Source organism: Serinus canaria, chromosome 14 (genome assembly GCF_022539315.1).
Source record: "Serinus canaria isolate serCan28SL12 chromosome 14, serCan2020, whole genome shotgun sequence".
NCBI lineage: Eukaryota > Metazoa > Chordata > Aves > Passeriformes > Fringillidae > Serinus > Serinus canaria.
Window position 1 is genome coordinate 15,442,403 of NC_066328.1, and position 24,950 is coordinate 15,467,352.

At 62.3% G+C, this 24,950-nt stretch overlaps 2 protein-coding genes across 3 annotated transcripts in view; both read left to right on the plus strand.

Moving 5' to 3' along the window:
- Positions 1–3,550: 3,550 nt before the first annotated feature.
- AQP8 (aquaporin 8) lies at positions 3,551–8,752 on the plus strand. The gene is made up of 5 exons (XM_050980288.1): positions 3,551–3,756; positions 5,480–5,606; positions 6,493–6,707; positions 7,791–7,925; positions 8,367–8,752. Exons 1-5 carry the CDS (start codon positions 3,551–3,553, stop codon positions 8,407–8,409), a joined length of 726 nt encoding a protein of 241 aa, XP_050836245.1. The 3' UTR covers positions 8,410–8,752.
- A 12,815-nt stretch (positions 8,753–21,567) lies between these two features.
- The window catches only part of PRKCB (protein kinase C beta), a 90,844-nt gene continuing 87,461 nt past the window's right edge, over positions 21,568–24,950 (plus strand). The window contains exons 1-2 of one of the 2 annotated variants that reach the window (XM_050980063.1): positions 21,568–21,837; positions 22,070–22,101. In XM_050980063.1, coding sequence (XP_050836020.1) covers positions 21,665–21,837; positions 22,070–22,101 — 205 coding nt within the window. In that variant the 5' untranslated portion in view covers positions 21,568–21,664. The remainder of the gene's footprint in view (positions 21,838–22,069; positions 22,102–24,950) is intronic. The other variant, XM_050980062.1, reaches the window with a different exon arrangement.

Below are 24,950 nucleotides of genomic sequence, written 5' to 3' on the forward strand. Positions count from 1 at the left end.
GTGAAACAGCAGAATTAAGGTCTGGCTGGCTCCATCCTCCTCGGGTGGTGATTTTGCCAGCTCAAACACCAGTCTGGGCTGCAGGACTGACACAAACCCGTCCCTGCTCTGCAGCAGGCAACGCTCAGCCCGCCCTGGGGATCCCTGGAAATTTCCATCTGCTCTGAGGCAGCGACTGGGAGGAAAGCTCTTACACAACGAGGGCTCTGCAAAGGGCACAGGTCACCTCACCTGTGCCACAGCTAGGAGCTGCAAATCATTCTGCAAGTTCTCTTTCAGCCCCGTTGTGTAATCCCAGGGACTCTCCGAGATAAGTGGGGGGAGATAAGGCAGTGTCAGAGGAGCTGCCCTGGTTCTTTATGGCTCTCTGAAAGAGCTGACCCCGTGCTGCATTTGCCGGGGTCTTTCCTTGCAGCTCCACGCTGTGCAGCACCAGAATACTTTGGAGTGACTTTTTTATAGATGCCAGCTGGAATGCTGGTGTTTAAAATGTACCAGCACCCATTCACAGAGAGCACTCGAAGCATTTCAAGAGCATGGAGTGACAGGAAAAGGGAATGAATTCAAAGTGACAGAGAGGAGGTTTAGATTAGATCTTAGGATGAGATTCCTCCCTGGGAGGGGGGAGGCCCTGGCACAGGTGGGTTTCAGTGTCCCTTCCAGCCCAACCATCTGGGATTCTAGGACTGAGTGTTAGCAGCACTCAGTGGTGTTCTTTAGTGTGTGCCTAAGTGCTTTTTGCGGTTTGGGTGGTTTGGGTTGGAAGGGACACTGGAGATCACCCAACCCTCAGATCTGGTTTTCCCTGCAGAGCCTCCCTGGGGTGCTTAGGTTTGCATGGGAAAGCAGAGGGAGGGTGGCAGATCTGCAGGGTGAAATGAGGAGAGGAGTGAAGCACAGGGGTGGATAAAATAGGGGTGCTCTGGCTTTCCTGCCCAGGTGGATGGGTGAAGGAAACGCTCCCTGTGATTCCTAAAAACCATTTTTGGAAGCCTTGGCTTGCTTGGTGCCACCACTTCCTGTACTAATTGACACAGTTGCTATTGTCACTTATCTAACAAATCGGTGCAAGCCCAAACAAGGACAAAAATAAGTGTCTGCTGATAGGAACAGATTTATCTGTTCTCATCCCCACGCCTTTTCCCACGGGCAGAGTTTCCGTGTGTCTCGCTGAGCAAACCTTGGTGCTGAGGATTCCATCTCCTGCTCGGAGCAGGGCTCTGCCCTTGGCATCCTGGGGGCACCTCTGGGCACCAGGCAGGTGCTGAGAATGAGCTGCCACCAAAGGGAAACCCTTCCCTCGAGGCTGAGCTCTTGTCCAGCCCTGTTTCAGGCCTGTGCTCAGCAGTGACTGGAGCCTTTGTTGCCTGAATGTGGAGCATTTCCTCTGCAAGGCTCAGGCAAACAGCCCCACTCCCCAAAGTGGTAAATGTTTAAAAGCCAAGGACAGGGGGTTAATCCTTGCAGTGGGCTGTGACCTTGCCGTGCTCTGGGGCCACCACTGAGCTGGGAGACAGAGCATGGGCACGGTGGCACCACCCTGGGCAGCTCCTGCTCCAGGAACACCCTGGATCAGCCCCCTCGCTGCCTCTGCCTGGCCAGGGAGGGGTCCTGGTGCTCCTGGGGCTCACCCATGCTGCTGTGGGATCTGGGGTCTGGGATCTGGGTATATGGGATTTGGGGTCTGGGGATCTGGGGTCTGGGGTTTGGGATCTGGGACCTGGGATCTGGGGTTTAGGATCTGGGATTTGGGGTCTGGGATTTGGGATCTGGAGTCTGGGATTTGGGGTCTGGGGTCTGGGACAGCCCAGCTCCTGGCAATGCCTGCATGGTGCCGTGGGAGCTGCTGCAAGGAAGGACCAGCTGAAATCTGGATGTGTGTTACATTAATCTCTCATGATAAACACCCCAAAAATAAATGAAATCTGGATTCATTCTGCCCAGGTTCAATTTCTTCCCAAAGGAGCCCTGGGCTGGTCGTGCTGGGAGCTGAGGTGACGGATGGGTTCCATGGACCTGTTGGAAGCTGGTCCTGGGACATGGTGCCCTGGGAGCTGATGGGATTGAATCAGGTCCCGGGGGTCCCACGGGTCTGGGGTCCACGGGGGCCCCAAGGCCAGGCAGACCCAGCTGTCACTCTCCACATCCATGAGCTGATGCCAAGAGCTCTGGGCTGTGGGAAGCAAGCTCTTGTGGAGACAGTGGGTCACTGGGGGCTCATTTAGAGGTGCCTTTGCTGGGATTCTCCTGCCTGACCCTTGTCTGTGGTGTGGCCACGGGGACAGGCCAGTGGAAATTTCCTTCCCATCCCCAGGGCCTTGTGACAACACCATAAACCAGGCTGGCGTTCTTTACCCTGCTGACAGGAGGGAAGAGCTGCTGCAAACCCCAGTGCTCAGCAGCACCACAAGCACGGGGCTGCAGCAGTTGCTCAAGGCTCAGGGCCCATCCCTGCAGGCCTGGGCTGGTCCCTGCCTGAATCCTGGCACATTCCTGCTGCTCCCAGAGCTGCCCTGGCATTGCCCTGGCAGTGCCCATCTCTGGGGAGGGGTGACACTGATGCCTCCCAGCCAGTGCTCCAAATCAGCCACATCTGGATTCCTTCAGCCCCAGCCCGAACCCCTCCCAGTGGAGCCTTGCTGGTCCTGCTGGGAGCTGTGGGCTGGGACGTGCTGCTGCCTGGGGGTCCCCCTGCTCCCCCTGCCCTGGCTGACTCTGCTGTTCCAGGCAGTGATCCCCGCTGGGATGAGGAGGATTTGGGGAGGGTTTAATCAATGTTTGATCAGTGCCAGCTTTTGCAGTGCCTGGTGGATCCCTTGGCAGCCTTGCCCTCACCTTTATCTGAGAGCAGTGCAAGAGGGACATGAACCCCCAGCCTGGATCTCTGGGCAGGATGTGGCTGAGGTTTAGAGGAATTTTGACTGGTCTCCACTCCCAGGGTGGGCAGGCCCTGGCACAGGGTGCTCAGAGCAGCTGTGGCTGCCCCAGATCCCTGGCAGTGTCCCATGGCTGGGGATAGTGGGAGGTGTCCCTGCCCAGGGCAGGGGGTGGCACAGGATGCTCCAGTTTCTCAGAGCTCCCTTCCCACCTGAGCCAGTCTGGGACTGGGCTGGCAGCCCCAGCTGTTTCCCAGCTGTTTCCCAGGCTGCTCCCCTCGTGGCTCCTACAGGCACAGAGGCCCCAGGGCTGAGCCCAGGTGGCACAATCCAGGTGTGCAAGGCAGGAACCACATCCTGAGCCTTGGCAGAGCCCCCTGACACCCCAGCACCAACAGCAACCAACAGCAGAGGGAAAAGCCCCCGAGCCTGCAGCAAGGGCTGGCAGTGATAACGAGCTTTGATATCCCTGGGGGCCGGCCCAACAGCTTTTATGACCCTTTTTTTCCTTAGCAATGCAAATCCAATCCGTATTTAGAGCTCCCTCCCGTGCAGAGGTGCCTCAGACGGTCCCTGCTGAGAGCCCTGCAGAGCCAGGCGGTGCCTGCCGCCTGCCCCGCCGTGCCAGGGCTGTGCAGGGCACTGCTGGGCAGCCGTGCCCGCTGCAGGGGCTGATGGAGCCCGAGGCCCAGCCCTCCCCCGTGCCCTGCTTCGAGCGCCGCCTGCAGCCCTGCCTGGCCGAGCTGCTGGGCACTGCCCTCTTCTCCTTCACGGGCTGCCTGGCCCTGCTGGAGGACCCGGGGGGCACGGGCCGGCTGCAGCCCGCCCTGGCACACGGGCTGGCCCTGGCTGTCACCGTGGCCGTGCTGGGGGACATCAGGTAAGGGACACCAGGGCAGGGGAGGTGCCCCTGGCTCCCACCCGCTGCCTTCGGAGCCCCTGGTGGGCAGCGTGGCCCCTTGGGGGGTGGTGGCAGCGGTGGTGGCATCTTTGGTGGCACCCACAGCGCCGTGGGTTTGGGGCTGTTCACCTGGCTTTGGATTGCAGTGTTTCAGTTTTTAGCCCCTTTGATAAAAATGGTCAAGCTGGAACAGGAGCATTCTCCTCTGGGAGTTGGAGCTAGGAGCTATTTCCAGCCCAAAGTTTTCTATGATTTTGTCATTCCCTCTGAAGCTGAGATGATTCCTTTCACAAGGATGTCAGAGCAAAACATTTTGACCCAGCTGTGCTCCTCCTCTGGGTATTTTCAGGTTTAAAAAACGGGGTTTCAATAACTCAAAAGCAGCACTTAGACAAATCTGCTCATTGAGAAGCTGTTGTGTGGGGCTGAGATATGGATTTACCCCCAAGGAAGATGCTGGAAAGGTCCCTGGGGAGTTTCAATCCCTTCCCAGTGCCAGGGATGGGACTCCAGGCTGTCCTGAGTGGCTGGGCCAGGATAGGGGCAGGCCCTGGGGTCCAGAGCAATGGGGTGATAATTCAGCAGGGCTGGTGGGAGGGAGGACAGCCCTGGGTGGGCTCTGTGCAGGGGGACTGCTGACCCCCAGGTCCTGCTGCACCCCAACCCTGGCATGGTGAAACCAGGGCAGCAGCACAGGGGGGCTTCAGCTGAGGGGCTGCAGGTTCACACTGAACCTGAAATGGCTTGGATTAGAAAGGACCTTAAATCCCCCCAAATTCCACCCCTGCCATGGCAGGGACACCTTCCACTGCCCCAGGCTGCCCCAAGCCCTGTCCAGTTTGGCCTGGGACACTGCCAGGGATCCAGGGCTTGCACAGGGAAGGACTGAGCCCTGGGAAGGACTGAGTCCTGGGAAGAGTTGCCCAGGGAAGGACTGAGCCCTGGGAAGGGTTGAGCCCAGGGAAGGACTGAGCCCAGGGAGGCTGGAGCCCTGCCCAGAAGGGGCTCCCCAGCCAGGCTGCTCCCCGGCTGGGTTTGTGTGCAGCCAGGTCCCCCCTGTGCCCAGGCTCCCTCCCAGCCCGGGGTGCTGGCAGGGGAGCCCTGTCCAGCCCAGGCACAGCCCTGAGCAGCCCAGCTCCTGCTCTCCTGGGGGCTCAATCCCAGCTGAGCAGTCAGATGTGCTGATGGTTCCTAGACTCTCTGACTCATCACCAGCAATTACCAGGCTGATCAGTTATGAAACCTGTTCATTAACCTGTGTCTCATGGTAATCAGTATTAATTAGAGGGTCCCTGTGTCTGACTTGCTTGTGCTTTTTGAGGTGAAGGGTTTGGGTCTGGTACTGGGGGCCTGGCCCAGCAGCCCTGCTCTGCTGGGGGAGTCCTGCCAGGCTGGTGCCAGCCCCACCTCTGCATTCCTGCAGCTCTGCCAGGCTCCCCCTGCCCACAGCTGCCCTGCCAGAGCTGCAGCAGCTCCTGGGAGCTGCTCACAGTGTCAGATCCCCACGTCCTGTCCCTCAAACTGTCCCTGCAGGAGGGGCTGTGTGCCCAGCCTGCTGCTGCTCTGCAGAGAGAGGACACAGCTGGATCCTGCTCCCCTGTAGCATGGAAGGGCTGGGAAAGCATCTGTGCTTCCAGGCCAGCCCTGGAGGGAGCCCCGTGCTGGGGGAGCCCCCGCTGATGCTGCTCTCTCTCCTGGGCAGCGGAGGCCACTTCAACCCCGCCGTGTCCCTGGCCGTGTGCCTGCTCGGGGGGCTGCACATCACTATGCTCATCCCCTACTGGCTGTGCCAGCTCTGCGGAGGGGTCATCGGAGCTGGCCTGGCAAAGGTACGGACCCGGGGCTGTCCCTGGGGCACGGGGACTGTCCCTGCCCTGCCTGGCTGGCCTGGCAAAGGTACAGAGCCAGGGGTGTCCCTGGGGCACGGGGACTGTCCCTGCCCTGCCCAGCTGGCCTGGCAAAGGTACAGAGCCAGGGGTGTCCCTGGGGCACGGGGACTGTCCCTGCCCTGCCCAGCTGGCCTGGCCTCCCCAGCCTGCTGCGGGCTCTGGGGGCAGCAAACCTCTGCTCTGCGGAGTTTGCTGTGCCCTCTAAGGGGGTACAGGAAGGCTCAGGGTGCCTCTGCAGCGCTGCTGTGCTCACCCCGACCTTTCCCCGTGCCCATTCCCCCAGACCTTTCCCCGTGCCCGTTCCCCCAGACCTTTCCCCGTGCCCGTTCCCCCAGACCTTTCCCCGTGCCCGTTCCCCCAGACCTTTCCCAGTGCCCGTTCCCCCAGACCTTTCCCAGTGCCCGTTCCCCAGACCTTTCCCCGTGCCCATTCCCCCAGACCTTTCCCAGTGCCCGTTCCCCCAGACCTTTCCCTGTGCCCGTTCCCCCAGACCTTTCCCCGTGCCCGTTCCCCCAGACCTTTCCCCGTGCCCGTCCCCCAGCAGGGCACCCTAAGGGCTGTTTGGCTTCGGTGCTGCCCGTTCCCAGCACCGTGTGCTTGTGCCCCCACGCCCCCGGGCAGCCGGGGCTCTCCCCCTGCCGGGAGTGGTGCTCTCCGGTACCCCGGGGGTGCCCGGAGCCTTCTCGGTCGGGTCGGTGCTTGCCAGGCGCTCGGGGCTGCCTCTCCTCCCGCAGTTTAGCTCCTCTTTAAGCCGCCCACGCTGGCCCGGCAGCGAGCCCGTCTGCTGGCACGGGCACAGCCTGGGCACCGCCGGCTCTCCCCGCAGGCGGTGGCACCGAGCGAGCGCTTCGGCAACGCCAGCGGCGGAGCCTTGGTGGGCAGCGCGGCCGGAGAGCAGCTCCCCGCCGTCCTGGCGGCTGAGATCCTGCTCAGCTCCTTCCTGCTCCTGGTGGTCTGCATGGGAGCCGTCAACGGCAGGACCAGCACCCCGCTGGCCCCGCTCTGCATCGGCCTCACCGTCACCGCCGGCATCCTGGCGGGGTGAGCCCCTGTCCCTCTGTCCCTCTGTCCCCACAGAGCCACCAGGGCCAGCGCTCCGGGGGCTGCTGGCACCGGGCGGGGCTCGGGAGGGACCCTGGGGTGTGGGTGGGGCCGGGGGCAGCTCTGAGCACCCTCCGGGGCACCCCAAATCCCACCCCGACCTGCTGCACCTGGGATGGGATGGGATGGGATGGGATGGGATGGGATGGGATGGGATGGGATGGGATGGGATGGGATGGGATGGGATGGGATGGGATGGGATGGGATGGGATGGGATGGGATGGGATGGGATGGGATGGGATGGGATGGGATGGGATGGGATGGGATGGGATGGGATGGGATGGGATGGGATGGGATGGGATGGGATGGGATGGGATGGGATGGGATGGGATAGGCCTGCCCTCCTGCAGCACAGCAAAGACCCCTGCCTCAGCAAGGACCCTTCCCTGACCGGGGAGCCATGAAATGAGCCCAGTGGGCGCTCTGGCAGTTTGGGAGAGCTGACGGGCTGGGGGCAGGAGCAGCCCGGGCTCAGCCTGGAGCCGGAGCAGCCTCAGCTCCTCCCTGCAGGTGGCACGGCAGCGGGCACAGCCCCGAGCCCCCGCCGTGGGTGATAAACCGCGGGCCTGCCGGGCTGTGTTTGCCCTGGGAAGCCCTGAGCAAGCAGGGGTTTGTGTCCCTCTTGTCCCCGCGGCCGCTGGCAGCGCTGCCAGGCTCGGCCCCGCTCGGTGCCACCGTGACGGGACAGGAGAACATTAGCAGTGTTAATGGAGGGCTGGTTAAGGCAGCGCCCTCCCGCTCCGGCAGGACCCCGGGCCGTGTTTACACAAACCCCTCGGCAAATATTTACCCGAAAGCTGCGATTGCCGCTGCCCTGCTCCCGTGCGTGAGCCGTGTGTGGCGTGCAGCCCTCCTGAGCAGAGCCTGCCTCCCTCGGCCCGAGCCCAGAGCCCACCAGAGCCCCGGGAAGGGCCCCGGGAGGGGGATGCTGCTGCCCACCCCACTGCCCCATCCCAGCACTGGGGGGAGGGTGCTGCTCCCGTGTCCCGCTGGGATGGCACAGCCACCGCTCTCCCCTGGCAGGGGCGGCGTGTCGGGAGCCTGCATGAACCCAGCCCGAGCCTTCGGGCCAGCTCTGGTGGCAAACTGCTGGAACTACCACTGGGTCTACTGGGTAGGGCCCATGGTGGCCGCGCTCCTCGTCGTGGGGCTGGTGAGGTACGTGGCACCTGCATGGCACTGGCACCGTGCCACCCTGACCCTCCCTGTGCCCCTGGGCTGCTGTCTCCTCCACTGGGCAAGGCTCCCAGCAGGTGCTTTTCCAGAGGGGTGTCCAAGGGCTGGAGACTCCTTTCCCTTTTCCTTCCCATGAGGACAGGGTGATAGCAAAGGCCCAGCCTGTGTCCACACGTGCCCTTGCTTCACCCGTGTCTTGTGTGGCCAGTCAGCCTCAGGCTGGTGCTGTGCCCATGTCCCTGTTGTACCCTTGTTGTACCCCTGTTGTACCCTGTTGTACCCTTGTTGTACCTTTGTGTACCCTTGTTGTACCCCTGTTGTACCCCTGTTGTACCCTTGTTGTACCCTTGTTGTGCCCCTGTTGTACCCTTGCCACGGCAGAAACACTGAGCCCGGGTTTCTGTCTGTTTTTCCTCCCCAAAGGCTCCTGCTGGGTGACCAGGCCACCCGCCTGCTCCTGAAGTGACAGCGGGCACAGGGCCCCATCCGTGGGCAGCGGGTGCAGCCCAGCCCAGCCAGCCTGGAACCTTCTGCCCCTGCTCCTTGCCCTTCATCCTGGCCCCCTTGGCACTCCCTGGCACCTGTGGGCCAGCCACGGTTCCTGTGCTGCTGAGGGAGGATGGAAACCTTGCTCTGCCAGCCCTGCCATGGCACTGCCTCACCGGGAGCACCCTCTGACAGCACCAGGCTCCCTGGTGCCCCAGGCTGCTCTGGCACTGCCCCTGTGCCATGTCTGACCCCCAGAGCTGTGCCCGGGCACCCACAGGGCCAGGAGCCCTGTGCCCCCTGGGTGGGCACACACCAAGCCAGGAGCCCTGTGCCCCCTGGGTGGGCACCACTGCCCTCACTCACACTGATGCTGAGCAGCTGCTGCCACAGAGAGTGGCACAAGGGGCCTTTGGGGACACTCCTGTCTCTGGCCCCTCGGGCACCAGGAGGACACGGGGGTGAGGCACTCAGCCAGCTGCCAGGGCGGGCATCCCTGCCCTGCCGTGCCAGGGGGGCAGGGCTGCGGCCCGGGGGCTGCTCGGCAGAGGGGGCGCTGCCAGAGGCAGGAGAGTCAGCGGAAGGGGAGGCTGGAGCTGTGTGGGCAGGGGGAGAGGAGCCAGCGCAGTGGCTTTGCGTCAGCCGGGCATCCGTCCCCTCCGGCAGCGCTGCCCTGACTCATCCTGCGGCCTCCAGCCTCCCCTGGGGGGGTTCGTGGGGACCGAGCCCCGCCCGGGGCTGCCCTGGCACACGGGTGCCACCGCGAGCACCCCCAGCTCCAGACAAAACCCCCTCGTGTTCCCTGGGTTCAGTCACTCCGGATTTTGGGAAACGATAACTTGGGAAATGCCCAAGGTGGTGCCCTGGGCAGGGGCCAGGGAGAGCTGTGCCCGCAGCCCGGGCTGCCCACCCTGCCCAGCCCCGGGGCGCCAGACGGGAACGGGGCTGGGGGCAGCGAGAGGCAGGAGAGGGAAAGGGCCGGGCAGGAGCCGGGCTTGGCTCGGGCCGTTTCCCCTCGGGCAGGAACGGGGCTGGAGAGGGAAAGGGTCGGGCTGTCCCGAGAGGGGTCCGAGCCCCTTCCCCGGGCAGGAGCCGGGCTTGGCTCGGGCAGCAGCGGGGCTGGGCAGCCCCCGGGTAGGGCAGGTGCCTCCTCCCGCTCTCGCTGGTGGCTCTCGCTGTGCCAGGGCAGTTCCCAGCTGTCCCCTGGGGCTGGCAGGGCGCTGCCAATGTCACCTCTCTATTTTCAGCTGGTTTTCTACTTTGCCGTGCCGGGGGTGACCCGCACAGGGGACAGGCACGCACGGAGATGGTTTTAGAGAAGGACAGCGCTGCGGAGCTGCTGGAGCGAGGGAAGGCGGGAGAGGAGCATCCCTGGCTGGGGGTGGGGGGCGGCTGCCGCACCCCCGGGGCTGGGCAGGAGCCGAGAGCCCCGGGAGGCCCCGGGGGCTCCAGGTGAGCCGGGAACCCGGCAGCTGCTCGTTCAGGGAGGAAAATGGTGCAACCCCCAGAAGGAGACAAATAGCATGAAGATGTCACCGGGACGGTTGTCATGGCAACGCCACAAAAATGCCGAACCAAACATGGAGCAGAATGGCTGTTTCCTCCCCGAAGGGAGCCCGTGGGGAGCGGGTGCTGGGGGACCCCAGCGCGTCCCCGCCCCTGCTGGGGCACAGCGCTCGGTGGGAGCGGGGCTGGGGCCCCCGGGCGTGACGGGCTCCCCCCTTCCCCTTTCGAGAGGACGCTCGAGCCCGCAGGAAACGCGCTTGGCTGCGGCTGCTCTGCACCGGGCAGCCTCCTGCACCGCGGCTGCATCCCGGAGCGCTGCACCCAAATCCATCCTGCACCCCAAATCCATCCTGTCCGCAGGTACTGCCTGCATCCCGGACTCCCCCAGCACCCCAAATCCCTCCTGCACCCCGGCTCCCTCCTGCATCCCAGATCCATCCCACTCCCCATCTCCCTGCTGCACCCCGGTTTCAAGGCACCTCTCCCCAGAGGTGCAGGGCAGGGGGCTCAGCAGGTCCCTGCAGGGCAGCGGTGCCACCGCCTGCGGTGCCCGGGTGCAGAGGACAGCAGGGGACAGCAGGGGGACGGCCCGTGCTCAGCCTCGTGTGCTGATGTGCTGGGCACATTCATCTTTCCTTTGTCAGGGTGACTTTTGATAAAGCATCTGTAACACCACGTTGTTTTTCCTTGAGTATTATTAAAGTGCTTGATTTATGCTAATTTAATACCAATTAACTTCCAAGCACTTAATGTGCTTTAAGGACATAAAATACATCTCATTCCCATTCAATTAAATTTGCATCAGGCCTGGACATGGGTCTGCACCGTGTTTTTATCAGCACATGGATCTGCTGGGATGTTGCCCGGGGTTTCCCAGGTTCTGGAGCCTGTTGGGATGGAAAGGCTCTGTAGGGGAGGGGATGGTGCTCAGGAGCAGGGGGTGCAGGATCCTGCTGCCACGGGCAGCCACAGCATGGTCACTGCTGAGATGAGGGGCTGGAGAGCACCAACACTCGGCCCCTGCGTGGTGGAAAGCTGGGATGAGCTCAGGGCACTTGGGAGAGCTGCCAGAGGCTGCACAGACAGCAGGCACATGCTGGCCCAGGTGCCACCAGCTGTGCCCGGTGCCAGCGCTTTGGGAACACAGGGAAAACAATCAGGGTGCTGCAGAAGAGCAGCCAGCTCTTCCCTGTGCCTGCTGCTCAGCAGCCCTCACCCACAGTCTGGGAAAGGATCGGCTCCCAGCACTTTCCCTTCCTAATCCTCCCTTCAGCAGGGTGGCAGGGCTCTGGCAGGGTGTTCCCCCAAAGCCTGCTGCTGAAATAGCAGCCCCCAAGCAAAGGCAGGCCAGGGAGGGGTGCCAGGAGGGTGGCTGGGAGGGGTAGGATGGATGGGCACTATTAGAACGTGCCCTGTGAGGGCAGCTGGGAATTCTCCTGTTGCTCGGCTCCAGAGGTTTCTGCAGCTGGAGAAATCCCAGCCTGAAAAGAAGAGGTGAATTACTCCTTTGAGCTCATGCTGCCCACCAGGCAGACCCGCAGCGGCTGCAGAGGGCGAACCCCCAGCTCGTCTCTGGTGCCGTGCCAGCCCTGGCAGGTCCCGGTGCCCGTGCCAGGGGCTAACAGGGGTGCTCCGGGGCCGGGCGGGGCTGGGTGGCTGCGTGGGCCCGCCCGGGGGACAGCGGAGGTGGGCGATGACGCGCGGAGCCAGCTCTGCGCGTGAGCTGGCAGCTGCATGTAGGAGCTGGGAGCGAGGGATGGAGGAGTGGGAGTGGGGATGGAATTCTGGGGAAGCTTCGGCAGCCGCGCCGCCGGTGGCCACTGAAGGCGGGATGGGGACGGGGATGGGGATGGGGATGGGGATGGGGATGGGCTCCTGCCCGCCCGGCTCGGCCAGGCCCGCGGGGCTGGGGCCGGGCCCGGAGGCTGGGCAGCATCCCTCGCCACCGTGCCACCACTGCCCCATGTCCCCATCACTGCCCCGTGTCCCCAGCACTGCCCCGTGTCCCCAGCACTGCCCCGAGTCCTCAGCACTGTGCACAGGCTGCCCCGAGGAGCCTCCCCACCCGGTTTTGCTCCAGGGCCTCCTGCCAGAGGCCCGGCGGTGTTTCCTGGGGACAGTGGGGACACTCCCAGCCCAGTGCCGGTCGGTGCCACAGCTGCTCCCTGGGGCAGAGCGGGCACGGCCCTGGAGCAAGGCTGGTGGGAGGGAAATGTGGGAAGAGTGTTTTCCCCCGTTCCACCCCACTTCTCCTTCTCCTCACTGCCTTGATCTTTCCTCTCATTGGCATCGCCCACCCGCTGGGGCTCCCTGGAGAGGGGCTGGCACAGAGGTGCCCCTGGGGACCCCCGGGTCCCTGCAGCCCCATTCCCCGCAGAGCAGGAGGAGCAGACCCCCCCTCCCTGCTGACATCCAGACTCGCTGCTTCCCCCAGCACCGAAGGCTTCCTGTGCCCAGCACTGCTCCAGCTGAAGGATTTACATTTTAAAGGGGTTTTAGAGTGGATTTGCACAGACATTTACTTGCGAGTGGTTTTTTTTTTTTTCAGCTTTTGCCACTTAGAATGTTTGTGGAGAAGAAATAACAGACAGAAACCACAGCAGGGAAAGCCTCCGAGAACTCGTTTGTGCTCATGCAAATCCGGCGAGAGCGGCAGTCCGGGGTCACACCGGCGATCCTCAGCGGCAGCCCGCGCTGCTGTCGCTGTCCGCTGTGTTCCTCAGCTCTGGGCGGTGCCAGCTCCCGCGGTTTGCCAGCCGCGAGCAGCGGGAGCGCAGGTGCGGGCAGCTCCGTGCCACCCCGGGGCCGGCGGGAGCCAGGGCTCGGAGGGGAATGCCGCTCGCCTTCTGTGCCGGCAGCAGCCAGAATGCCGCACAATAAATAGCCTTTTTAATTACCGCACAATATTTACAAGATTGCTTCCTCATTTGGGAAATTAAAACAAATGCTCCATCAAAATGATCAACACTGCGCAGAGAGCGCGGGGCTGACGGAGGAACCCTCGGGCTGCTCTGGAGGCGGCTCTGGCGCCTCGGGGCTGCCTCTGCTCCGGTGCCCGCCGTGCCCGCAGCCCCAGCCGGCTCTGGCAGCTCGGCCTGGCCGGCTCGGCCCGAAGGAGACCTGGGGGGTTGGCAGGGGATGCTGAGCTGCCAGGGCCGCTCACCCGGGATGGGCTCCGGAGCGGGTGCCAAGGAGGTGGCTGTCCCCGTGTCCCCTTGTCGCCTGCCCCCGCGGGGCTGCGGCCGGTCTGACGGGGTCCCGGGCCCGGGTCTCTCCAGCCTGGGCCGGTGGGTGGCCCCGGGGTCCGCGTTGGGTCCCCGCCGTGCTTCGCACCCCCTGAGCGTCCCCGGGATGTCCCTGTGGGCGGGGGTGGCCTCTGGGGACTGAGCCCCAGGGGCTGCTCTTCTCCCCGCCCCCTCCCATTCCGAGCTCTTCCCTCAGCTCCTTTCCTCCTTGTTTTGGTTTTTTCTTTTTTTTTGCAGAACTCCCGTTGCCATGGGAACGGTGGCATTCCCGAGCCGGGCGGAGCGGAGGGAGCGCGGCTGCCCGGGGCCACCCGGGACACGGGCGGGGGTCCCGCGGGTGGGGGATCCCAGGGGCTGGGGGCCCCCACGGGCAGAGAATTCCCCTGGAGCGCTCCTATTCCAGCGGAAAGAGCAGCGGGATTTAATTACATTGGAGCACCTGCTGCCGGTCCAGCCAGTCCTTTCAGGGGAGGAAATTCCATCTGGAATGATCGGGGTGGGCTGGGGGAAAAGCAGGATGGCCCTTAGCATCCAAATGTGCGTTCATAAAGGAGAGCGCAGGACCCGATGGATGCGAGCCAGGAAAATTTGGGATTATGGACAGTTCATCCTCCTTGTTCCCGGAGCAGGGAGGACACCTGGGGAGCCCAGGTGACATCTCACGGGCTGTCCTGGGGGTGCAGGAGCAGCTGGGTTTAATGGGGACCCTGGGAGAAGGAATAGAGAGGGAGAGCTGGAAATAGGGGGGGCTCCGAGCCCCTGCCGTGTGTCAGTGCCAGCGCGACCCCCGAGAGACAGGGCACAGCCCGGGCATGGCACAACCTGGGCACGGCACAGCCCGGGCACGGCACAGCCCGGGCTGGGCACAGCCAGGGGGCGGCCACGGCCCGATGGCCAAGGAAATCCCCACGGACACCATCACGGGAAAACCCCAAAATCTTCTGGGGCTCTGTGCCCCTGCAGGACGGCAGCACGGCCGGGGTCAGGCCCTGCCCGTCCCGGTGCTGCGGGTCCCGGCTCTGAGGAGCAGGAAGGAGCCGAGAGGGAAAAGCCAGAAAACAATTCACAGCTTCCTGCAGATGGCAACCGGTACGATCTGGCTGACAAACACAGATGAGCAAGAGTGAGGGAGGGATAAATAAACCTCGCAGCTCGTGGAGTAAAACAACCCGCTGGGATTTGCTGCAGAAATTCCCACTCGGCCAGCGCCGGGCTCTCCATCCCTGCGCCGGGCCGGGGGCTGCAGCAGGACCGTGACATCCCGGGGACACCGCCAGGGCACCGGGGACACCGTGCCCTCCCACCTGCTGCCCCGGGGGTGCCCTCGGGGCCAGCGAACACAGGACCAGCACCATTTTGCACCATTGCAAAACCAGTCCGAGTCATTTCAGCAGAGACCAGGGAAAGCCTCATGCAAGTGTTTTCCATTCCAAAATTATTTTGGGTCCTAAACTGGTGAAGCCCCAAGTCTTTCTAGGGGACTTTCTTTCTTTTTTTTTTTTTTTTTTAATGAAACTTTTTCAAAATATTTCTGGAAATTCATGACAGGTATGTTGTCCTCTCCCTGCAATATTTTTTTCATCGTTTTTCCTCCCGGTGAGGAGCTGAAGGGACACGATGCGCTGGATGTGGCACTGGGGAGGGTGACCAGGGGGACACCAGGGGACAGCGGAGCAGGACTGGCACTCCCGGCCCAGCTTCCGCCTGCCCGCTCGCCTCCAGGCTGGAATAATCTGCAGAGGAAAACAACAGGAGATAAAGGCGGTGAGAAACAGCGAGCCCCGCCCGGCGCTGCGGGGTCTGCGCTCCATCCCGGGCTGCTTTGGGCCGGGAAGTGCCCGGGGCAGCCGGGCTGGGGCTCCCGGGGAAGGGCAGCGCCCGGTGCCACAGGGGCACAGACCCAGCGAGCCCCGATGTTCTGTGCAGGGATTTCGGCAGCCAGGGCAGGCCCCGGCCAGGCCGGATTAGCTGGGGGTGGCCAAAGGCCAAAGGCACGGCAGGAACATCTGGGATTTCCACATCCCAGGCCTGAGGCACCCGGGTTACAGAGCTCCCGAAAGGAGCGCCCGGCACATCCCTGCCCCTGCTGCACCCGGGGGGGCCCGTGAGAGGGAGCGGCAGAGAGCGGCTGCGAGGGAAGGGATTACTGCCTCGGCTGGGAGGAAAACCCTCCCAGGCAAAGCTTAATGAAGAAATCATTGTTCAGGGATCAGCCCTGCGCCGTTAATGAGCCTCGTTGTTATTTAAATGAGGCTCCTGGAACGGCTGGGTGAAGAATTCATTATGAGATGAATTTTCTGAGCAATGTGATGAATGATGGGTATAAAACCAGCCTTCCCTCGGGAGAAGGAAGCTGCAGAGAAATTCAGCTCCTGGGGGAGAGCAGCTGGAGTTTGCCATGGCACAAGCAGAATTACTGTGCAGCCCGGCGGGGGCAGGTGCCGCAGCCCGGCCTGGGGCAGCAGAGGCTTGGTGGCTCTGCTCCCCTCCTGCTTCTCCTTGGCTCTGCCTCCAGAGCTGGGCTGTGCCACCAGGCTGCTCCAAGCCCTGTCCTTGGGCACCACCAGGGATCCAGGGGCAGCCACAGCTGCTCTGGGCACCCTGTGCCCGGGCCTGCCCATCCTCCCAGCCAGGAATTCCTTCCCAATCTCCCATCCATTCCTGCCCTCTGGCAGTGGGAGCCATTCCCTGTGTCCTGTCCCTCCATCCCTCACCCCCAGTCCCTCTCCAGCTCTCCTGGAAATCCCACAGGCACTGGAAGGGGCTCTGAGCTCTCTCTGGAGCTTTCTCTTCATCTTGCACCAGCTCGAGCCCATCACTCACAGCTCGGTCTTGTTGCTGTTGAGTTTGAGTCTTGCTTTTTTAATCCAGCATAAAAATGTAATGCTGTCCTTGACTCTTTGTGCTGTTGCCTGGCTGTCCCAAGCCCGAAGCTCCCCTTTGCACCCCAGTGAGAGGTGTGGAGGTGGCAGTGCCACTCTGCCCCTGCCACCATCCCAACCTTGCCATGCACCAACCCAGCGTGAGCACAGAGGGAAATCAAAGAGTTGGATCTATAGCAAGGAAAAGATTCCACAACTTCCTGTGGAGTTATAGGACATGGAAGCCAGTTATCGATCAGATGGTTTGGGAACCAAGCAACAACACCCCAAGGATTTCACCACAAACTTTGCTCAACCAACTGTGCAGGAAGGCGGTTTGATGTGGGCCGTTTCTGGGTACATAAAACAGAATTAATTTGTTCTCCCTGCAAGCCAGCAGGCAGGAATATGAAATATTTAAATAGCCTAAGCATGTTTGGCATGTGCCGAGCCATGCGAGCACCCAGAGTGCCTGCGGGGCTCGGGGCTGGGAGCAGCTCTGGGCAGGAGGGGTGGCAGTGCCCCTCACTGCGGGGAGCAGAGGCTGTGCAGGCTCAGGGCTCAGAGCAGCTCTGGGCAGTGCCCCTCACTGCAGGGAGCAGAGGCTGTGCAGGCTGGGAGCAGCTCTGGGCAGGAGGGGTGGCAGTGCCCCTCACTGCAGGGAGCAGAGGCTGTGCAGGCTGGGAACAGCTCTGGGCAGGAGGGGTGGCAGTGCCCCTCACTGCAGGGAGCAGAGGCTGTGCAGCCCCGGGCAGGGAACAGCGTCGGCTCCTCATCCCACTGATCCACCTGCAGCACGCCCCGCCGCCAGGAGGGTTGGGATAGAGAAATGCCCTTGGGTCTGAGGAATGAGGATGTTTTCACTCAAACCCCGGACACCAGGCACTGCAGCTCTGAGCTGGGAGTGTTTCACTCCTCTGGCACTGCCCTGCTGCCCCTCACAGCCTGGGAACTGCAGCCCTAGGCCACCTCTGCACCCTGGGAGTCCCGAGCAAGCTGCGAGCCTGGGGACGGGCCGGGGGATGGAGGGAGCCCAGTTTAACCCCTTCCTGCAGCTCCCTGCCGGCCGCTGCATCCCCCGTGCCCAGGGCACCCTCAGGGACGGCAGTTCCGTGTTTGCTTCTGCCGGGTTTCCTCCTCTCTGCCCAGCACACCTGGGCGTCTCTGCCCACCGTGTTCACTCTCCTCCCGGTGGGCAGAGGTGCTCTGGGGGCCACGGCCACCCGGAGCCCTCTGTGCCCCCGGCAGTGTCCTTATGTCCTCAGGACAGCCCTGCCTGGGTCCCGCCCGTCCCACCCCTGCATCCCGGAGCAGGCAGACATTCCACATCCGCACTGCCGGGCGCGGCGGGGCTGCTGGAGGAGGCGGGAGGCGGCAAAGGAAATGATGGATGTTCACATGCAGGACGGGAGCAGGGGCTGCTCCAGCCGGGCGGCGCTGTGCCCGTGCCTCTGCTGCTGTGCCCCTGTCCCCGCCGCTGTCCCCGTGTCCCCGCGGCTGTGCCCCTGTCCCCGCGGCTGTCCTCTCGCTCCGGCCCCTCCGGAGCTTTCTGTAAGCTCAGGCGCCAAGGTTTGAGCTTTTTCTCGCCCAGCGGTGGCTGTGAAGGATCTGCTGCCGGCGCGTGGGGAGCTGGGTCTCTCCTCACATGAACGCAGCATCTCTCTCCCCGCTCCATCCTCGCTGCACGGAGGACGTGGAACACGCGAAAACTGTGAAAGCAGAAAGGGAAAAACCAGAGCAGCTGATGCCAGCCCTCTGCGGGGGGTGCCTGTCACCCTGTCTGTCCCCAGTGTCCCCACGGAACCCGGGGCAGGTCCCCTCCCCTCTCCAGCGGTGTCCCCCGGGGATGCCCCAGCCTGCAGCTCCAGCTGCGGCTCCAGCTGCGGTTCTGCCCCCGGGCCCTTTGTCCCATGGGGTCTGTGCTGCCCCCGGGGACCCCCGAGCAGCCTCTGAGCGAGGGCTGAAGAGCCAGCTGCTGTGAGCAGCCACAACATCCTCCAGGGTTTGGGGGGGTCAGGACTTTCTGCCTAAGAAGAAAATCTGTCCCTGCCCCAGGATCCCTGTCCCTGCCCCAGGATCCCTGTCCCTTCTCCAGGATCCCTCTTGGCCTGCTGGGTGAGGGCAAGAGGACAAACGGATGTGGAGGCTGCCGAGTGCTGCTCAGGCACCTTTATATTTAATTAGAGCTGGACTTTTCCTCCACCTGTTTCCTGCGGCGGATTTTGGTCCCGAAGGAGAAAGAGATTAAAAAAGAGAGAGGAATCTGTTCCCCAGCTTTTTCGAACTCTTCAGAGGAGGTCGGTGCGGGCAGCAACATCCCCAGCAGGGCGGGCTGAGGCTGCAGCGCCCGCCGGGTGCTCCGGGACCGCGGCTCCCGCACACCCCGGGGCTCCCGCACACCCCGGGGCTCCCGCACGTGTGGGGCAGAGCTTTCCCAGGAAATGGGGAAATTCCGCTTGGCTTTGGGGTGGTGTCCCTTGGCTGGGCTCTGGGGCCGGCTGCGGGGGGTGAGGCCGGGGGCTGGCGCTGTCCAGCACAGCCCATCCCGCGCTGTCAGCCGAGCCCCGCTGTTGGCTGCGGGATTTCCTGGCGAGGTTCGAGCTCCGGCTCCCGCCCCGACCCCGCCGCTCTCGCCGTTCCCACATTTCCCAGCTCGAGCCCCGCGGCTGCTCCGAGCTCCCCCTTCCCAGGGCAGCTCCTCGGCTGCCTGCGGGGAGGATGAGGAGGGGGAGGATGAGGTCCCTTCCTGAGGATGTGAATCACGCTCCAGGGGAGGCTGCCCTGCTCCCGCTGCCTCCTGTGCCCCGGCAGCCGGGGAGGCAGCCGAGCTCGGCTGTGGCAGCTCCATGGAGATCCCTGCGTGGCAGGCAGTGAGACACCTCTTCCCACAGCGCTGGGGGGTTCGGTGCCTTCTCTGCAGGGGAAAACAGCATTAGAACGCAGACTTTCACGGGAACAGGAGCGAGCTGGGCTGGTTTCCCCTCTGCTCCACCACTGCGCTCCCCCGGGAGCGGCTGCTCGGGGTTGTTTGTGTGTGTGGGTCCCTCTGCACACCTGGGGGACTGCCCTTGCTCTGATAAATAGAACAGCTTCCTCAGAGGAAGGAGCTGCTGGGATGTTCATCCCCACGGCTCAGAGTGCTGGGGGGATCTGGGTCCTCAGCTTTTGTGAAAATTAGCATGGCCGTGAAGATCCTGTCTTTAATATGACGTGACTCAGAGCGCACTAAATAATGAAAAAAAGTAAAATTAAGTAGAATTACGTAAACTAAGGAAAGAAGAAAGCAATCCCCTGAGAGCAAGAACTGTACCTGGCTTTTGTACTTTTGTACCACGGCCCAGCAGTGACAAAAGTCTGAGCATGATTATCATGATTATCAACACTCGTAGGGGGAAATGAAAGCCATATTCTCTGCATTCCACATGCAGCAGTTATGGGGGCTGTCCTTGGAAAATGGGAACACACAGTAAAAAACAACAAGGCAGAAACAGGCAGAGCCCAGGGTTTACAGCTCAACTGAGCAGAACGCAGGCCGGAGTGGCTCCACGTGCAGTGCAGCAGCGCTGAGGGGAACACCCTCTCCCCTCAAACAGTGCAGAGGGAAGGAGCCAAACCTCCCTGTAATTATTCCCATTATTGCTGGGTTCCTTCCCGTGCAGGAGGAGTTATTTCTGCTCCACAGCTCCCTGGGTGAGCCCGCAGTGAGCGGGGCTCCCGGGGCAGGGAGACCCCTGGTGTGGCCAGCGCTGCTGGGCACAGAAAGCCCCACCACGTGTGGCCCCCACACCCTGGGGACGTTCCCTCACCCCCTCCCAGCAGGGCACAGCACCAGCAGGGACGGCTGCCATTGGTTTCTCCTTCTTAGCAGGAAAATCAGACGGTGCTGAGAGATGGAACCAGCCTGCTGTTCCTGGGAGGGTGACATCAGCAGGACAGGTCAGCCCCGTTTTATTACTGCAGTGAACCTTTTAAAGCAGCTGCATAATAACAGCCCTGGGCCTATTTCGGGAAAGCCTCCTGGGTGTTTAATTCCATGGAGTTAGTGGGGCTTTCTTCAGAGAAAGAGCATGTAGGATGGAGGGCTGGATCACAGCGGAGCAGGGATGGTCCTGGGCCTCAAAAAGGGGAAGGCTCACGTGGATGCAGATACAGAATGAAGTCCCAGAAATGAGAATTTGGAAAGACTTGTTAATGGAAATATGGTTAAGTTTCACTTGGAGTTGTCTCGTGTTTTGATTTGAATTCTCATCTCCTCAGCACCCAGAGTGGGACAGTGCAGCACCAGGCAGGCCCAGGGAGACCTGGATGTCAGAGGAGGAGGCTGATGGATCTGATTTTCCGTGTCTGTGGGTGCTGTCAGGGAGTGAGAGAGATGAATCGCGGATGTGGTTGGAAAACTCCTCTGTGCCAGCCAGCTGAGATGCTTGCAGTGGGTTGGTAAAAGAAGATCATTATTCCAACTGCAAATTCAAAACATCATTCCCAGAGGCCAACTGAGCTGGTGGTTTGTGCCCAGTGTCTGTGTGAGCCCAGTGCCCAGCCTGGCAGGGCTGCTGTGCCTGAGCTCCTGCCTGGATCCCCTCTGGACTTGACTCGTTCTGCAGAAAATCAGGATAGAAAAAAACAGTCTGGCCTCAACAGTGGGAAGTCTGGGACTCAGGAGGACCCAGCAGTGTCACTGCCAGTCCTGCAGAGGGCTTGGGGCAGTGCAGGTGTCCCCATGGCTGGCACGAACACATCCATATCTACTTCCCACTGAGTCCTGCTCCTTCCCCCACCCACCAGCTGGGGCAGTGGGACAGGACGATGTCCCTGCCTTGGTGACCCTGCCCAGAGCTCTGCCTCACACAGGCAGCTGGCCAGGTCTGTGCCTGCCCTGGGCTGTGTCCCTGCCCATTCCCACTGTCCATTCGTTCCCATTACCACTGTCCATCCCTGCCCATTCCCAGTGTCCATCCCTGTCCATTCCCACTGTCCATCCCTGCCCATTCCCACTGTCCATCCCTGCCCGTTACCACTGTCCATCCCTGCCCATTCCCAGTGTCCATCCCTGCCCATTCCCAGTGTCCATCTCTGCCCATTCCCACTGTCCATCCCTCCCCGTTCCCACTGTCCATCCCTGCCCGTTCCCACTGTCCATCCCTGCCCGTTCCCACTGTCCATCCCTGTCCATTCCCAGTGTCCATCTCTGCCCATTCCCAGTGTCCATCTCTGCCCATTACCACTGTCCATCCCTGCCCGTTCCCGGTGTCCATCCCAGTCCGTGCCCTGTGCTCCCAGCGCATCCCCGCGGGATGCAGACCCTCTATGCTAATGAAGGGCGGGCCCAAGCCCCATGCAAACCAACATGCAAATCGAGGGAGGGCGTGGCCGTGCCGGGCGCTCGGGGGGCGGGGCTTGCGGTGCCGCGAGGTGCCGGGGGAGTGGCCGGCGATGCAGATGAGGGCGGGGCGGCACCGCATGTAAATGAGGAGGCGTGGCCCGGCGGGCGGTGTCGGAGCCTCCCGCCAGCTGCGGGCAGCGGCCCCGAGCGCGGCCCCGGCAGCGCAGCCGGAGCAGCGGCAGCCCCGGCGGAGCAGCGGCAGCGGAGCGGGCCGGGCCGGGCCCGCAGCCCCCGCGCAGCATGGCCGAGCCGCCCGCGGCAGCGCCAGCCCCCGAGGGCGAGGAGGGCCCGGTGCGCTTCGCCCGCAAGGGCGCCCTGCGGCAGAAGAACGTGCACGAGGTGAAGAACCACAAGTTCACGGCGCGCTTCTTCAAGCAGCCCACCTTCTGCAGCCACTGCACCGACTTCATCTGGTGAGCCTTGCCCCGGACCGCCGCAGCCGCCCCGGGACACCGGCTCGGCGGGACATCCCTCCTCGGCACCCTCGCCATGCTCCGGGCCCCTCTCCTCCCGCCCCGGCTCCCCTCATCCCATCTCGTCCCGTCCCGTCCCCCCGGTGCCCGCTCCCATCCGGCCGGCCGCTCGGGCGCGGTGGCTGCGCCGCGGGGCCGGGGCCGGTGTCTCACTCCGCCTCTCTCTCCGCAGGGGCTTCGGCAAGCAGGGCTTCCAGTGTCAAGGTGAGTGTGGCGCTGCCGGGGGGCTGAGGGGGTCCGCGCTCCGCGTCCGCCCCCCGGCACCGGCCCCGCGTCCCCTGCGGGCAGCATCCCCGCGGCACCGGCCCGAGCATCCCCGCGGCAGCGCGGAGCAGCTTAGTCATTTTTTAATCAAGCCGGCAACTAGTCGGTGCCTTTAAGCCGGTCGGGTCTCGTTAGCAGAGATAAGCGCCCGGGACTTCAGCTAAATCCCCGAAAAAGGCCGAGGGGAGTTTGTTTTTAACGTACTTAACACCAAAACATGTGCTGGGTGGCGAACGGGCTGGGCGAGGGCAGCTCCGCGGCTGGAACTGCGCAGCCGGCGAGGACTTGAATGGCTTAGTTGTGTTGCTGGGGAAAAAAATGAGGCTTTATAACCAAATATGTTGCAGTAGCCAGGTTACTATGACCATAATTCTTTGTTCTGATACTGCTGGGATTCTGGAGAGGCTCTTCAGGGATTTGGGATGTCCCCCCGGGAAATTCGGCTGAATTACCCAGGCGTTATCAGGTTGCTGTTGTAGCCAGCCCAGCTGGGGGCTGCTCCTGCTCGGGCTCGCCCTGGCCCGTGGGTCCCACCTGAGCGGGGTTCAAACGGGGCTGCTGCTCACAGCTGCTGGCAGTGAAATTTTGCTTTTGTGAATATTTGGGACAGAGTTTTATTTTGGCGGGTGGCTGACTCCCAAGCTGAGGTATTTGGCATGCAAACAAACGTGCTTTAGAGCTCTGAAAGGCTCCTCTTCACAGCTGTCCTTGGGGTTTTGGAGCGGCACGCTGGGTGTGAGGAGCTGGGCTGGGTCTGGAGCATCCCTGCAGCTGCCTGTACGAGCAGTGTGAGGCTAATCCAATTTAAATGATGCCGCTCCTCATCCTTTACACTTGCCACACGCATATAACCTTTAAATACCGAAGCCATCTCCCTGCCATCTCCCAAAGCCCAGCCTGAAGGCCTGGACAGGTGTTGGCAGGCAGAGGAGAGTGGATATGGAGCCTAAATGTATCCTAGGGCTGTTTCTCAAGGTCACAGCTTCCCCTGGTACCTGAGGTTTCACACATGGGCAGTTCAGTCTCCTTGCTGAGAGGAATTTTGTGTGCCTCGCATCTCTGGTTTGATGTTCCCAGGCTCTCCTGGCTGTGAATTCCCTGACTTTCCTTACAGTGAGGTGTATTTGTGCAAACACCATGTCTGTGAAATCCAGAGTGTGTTCTGGAGAGGTGGGGACCACATACTGGCCTGGCAGGGTTTGCCTGCATTATTTCTTGAGCCTGCTCAGTTCTACCTGAGCATCCAGTGTCGGGTAGCTGGCACCTTTCCAAGTCTCTTCCAGCTCTCGGGAGCTGTTATCCAAACCTGTAACTCTGCTCTGGCTTCAAGGTTTACCCTCAGGTGTTTTTGGGCAGTGTTGAGCCAGCCCTGGCTGCGAGGACAGCAGGAGGGTCCACAGAGCTGGGCTCGGGGTGACTGAGCAGTGCAGCCCTGGCTCGGGGGGCCGGAGCCCCTGGGAGCTGCAGTGGCACCAGCAGCACTGCCAGGGCGTCAGTGCCACCCCCAGGGGTGTGTGACAGGTCTGTGACATCCCCTTCTGCCTTAAGAACCCCTTTGGCAGGTCACTGGTGTTACAGATGTGCATGTGCCCTAGGGGACATTGGCTGTGCAGGGAATCCTGCAGCTCCAGCTCTTCTCACCAGCCCTGTCTCTGCTTTCCTAAAATCACTGACCTGTGGGCTTCCCCAGAGCCCAGCTGCGAGTGCTGGCGTGCCCAGGTGAAGGTGCTCCCGTGGGGGAGGCAGCCATGCCCATCACGGGGCCATGCCCATCACGGCGAGGGCGCCCCAGCTGTGCCCCGGGGTGGAGGACACCGTGTGTCCCTGCAGGGCATTTCCAGCTGGGAATTCAACCCAGAGCTCTCTGCCATTGCCATCTGCTCTGCAATCACGGCTGCCCCGGGGCTTGTCCTGGTGGGAGGCAAAACTGGGGCTGCCAGGGCTGGCACTGCCCTGCTCCAGCGGTGCCAGGGGAGCCGTGCTTGTGTTGGACTGTGCAGGGACCACCAGCTTTGGGTCTGTGCCCCACAGGTTGTGCTGCAGCTGCTGTTGAGCTTGGCAAATATTGACACGGAGGCAGAAAATCCCAGGGCTGGCTTTTGTGTAGGGGTTCTTCAGCCCCGCAGGGCTCTGGGGTGAGGGGTCTGCTCTCCCTTCAGTGAGCACAGCTTTGATTTAACTTTACCAACTTGCCCGAGCGTCTCATCCCGTTGTGCTGTGGGATGGCTGGGATGCAGCTGGGGCACACGCCCGTCTGCTCTCAGCTGTTCCTACTGCTGTGCCCGCTTTAAGTAGGTTTTCACCTGTGCCCTGATTTCTTTCTAGGGCATTTGCAATAATTAGATTGTTAATTAGCCCATTACTTGTGACTTTTGGCAGGAAGTTAGCAGAAACTGACTCTTTGTAGCTTGAAATACTAATGGGTACCACAAAATGCCACTTAATTGCCTGCTAATCTGCTGCTTATCCTCGCACACAATCTCCTCCTTATCCTCGTGCTCATCTGAGCACTTCCTGGGCCAACGTCTCTCTGGTGAGCCAGAAAGTGTCTGGGTGTGGGCAGGGGAGGGCTGCGACAGCCCTCCAGGAGCAGGGCTGCTTCTGGCGGGCGAACAAAAAGAAATCGATATCTTGTGGGTGTTGGAAGCTGAGGGATGTGCCTGGAGCTGCCAGGAAGATGAACTCCTCCCGAGGGAGGCTCGGTGCCCCCTGGCTGCCTCTCAGCCCGTGGTACAGAGGGGCTCTCCGGCCCTGCTGCAGCTGGAAGGTGCAGACAGTGCTCAGGAGCA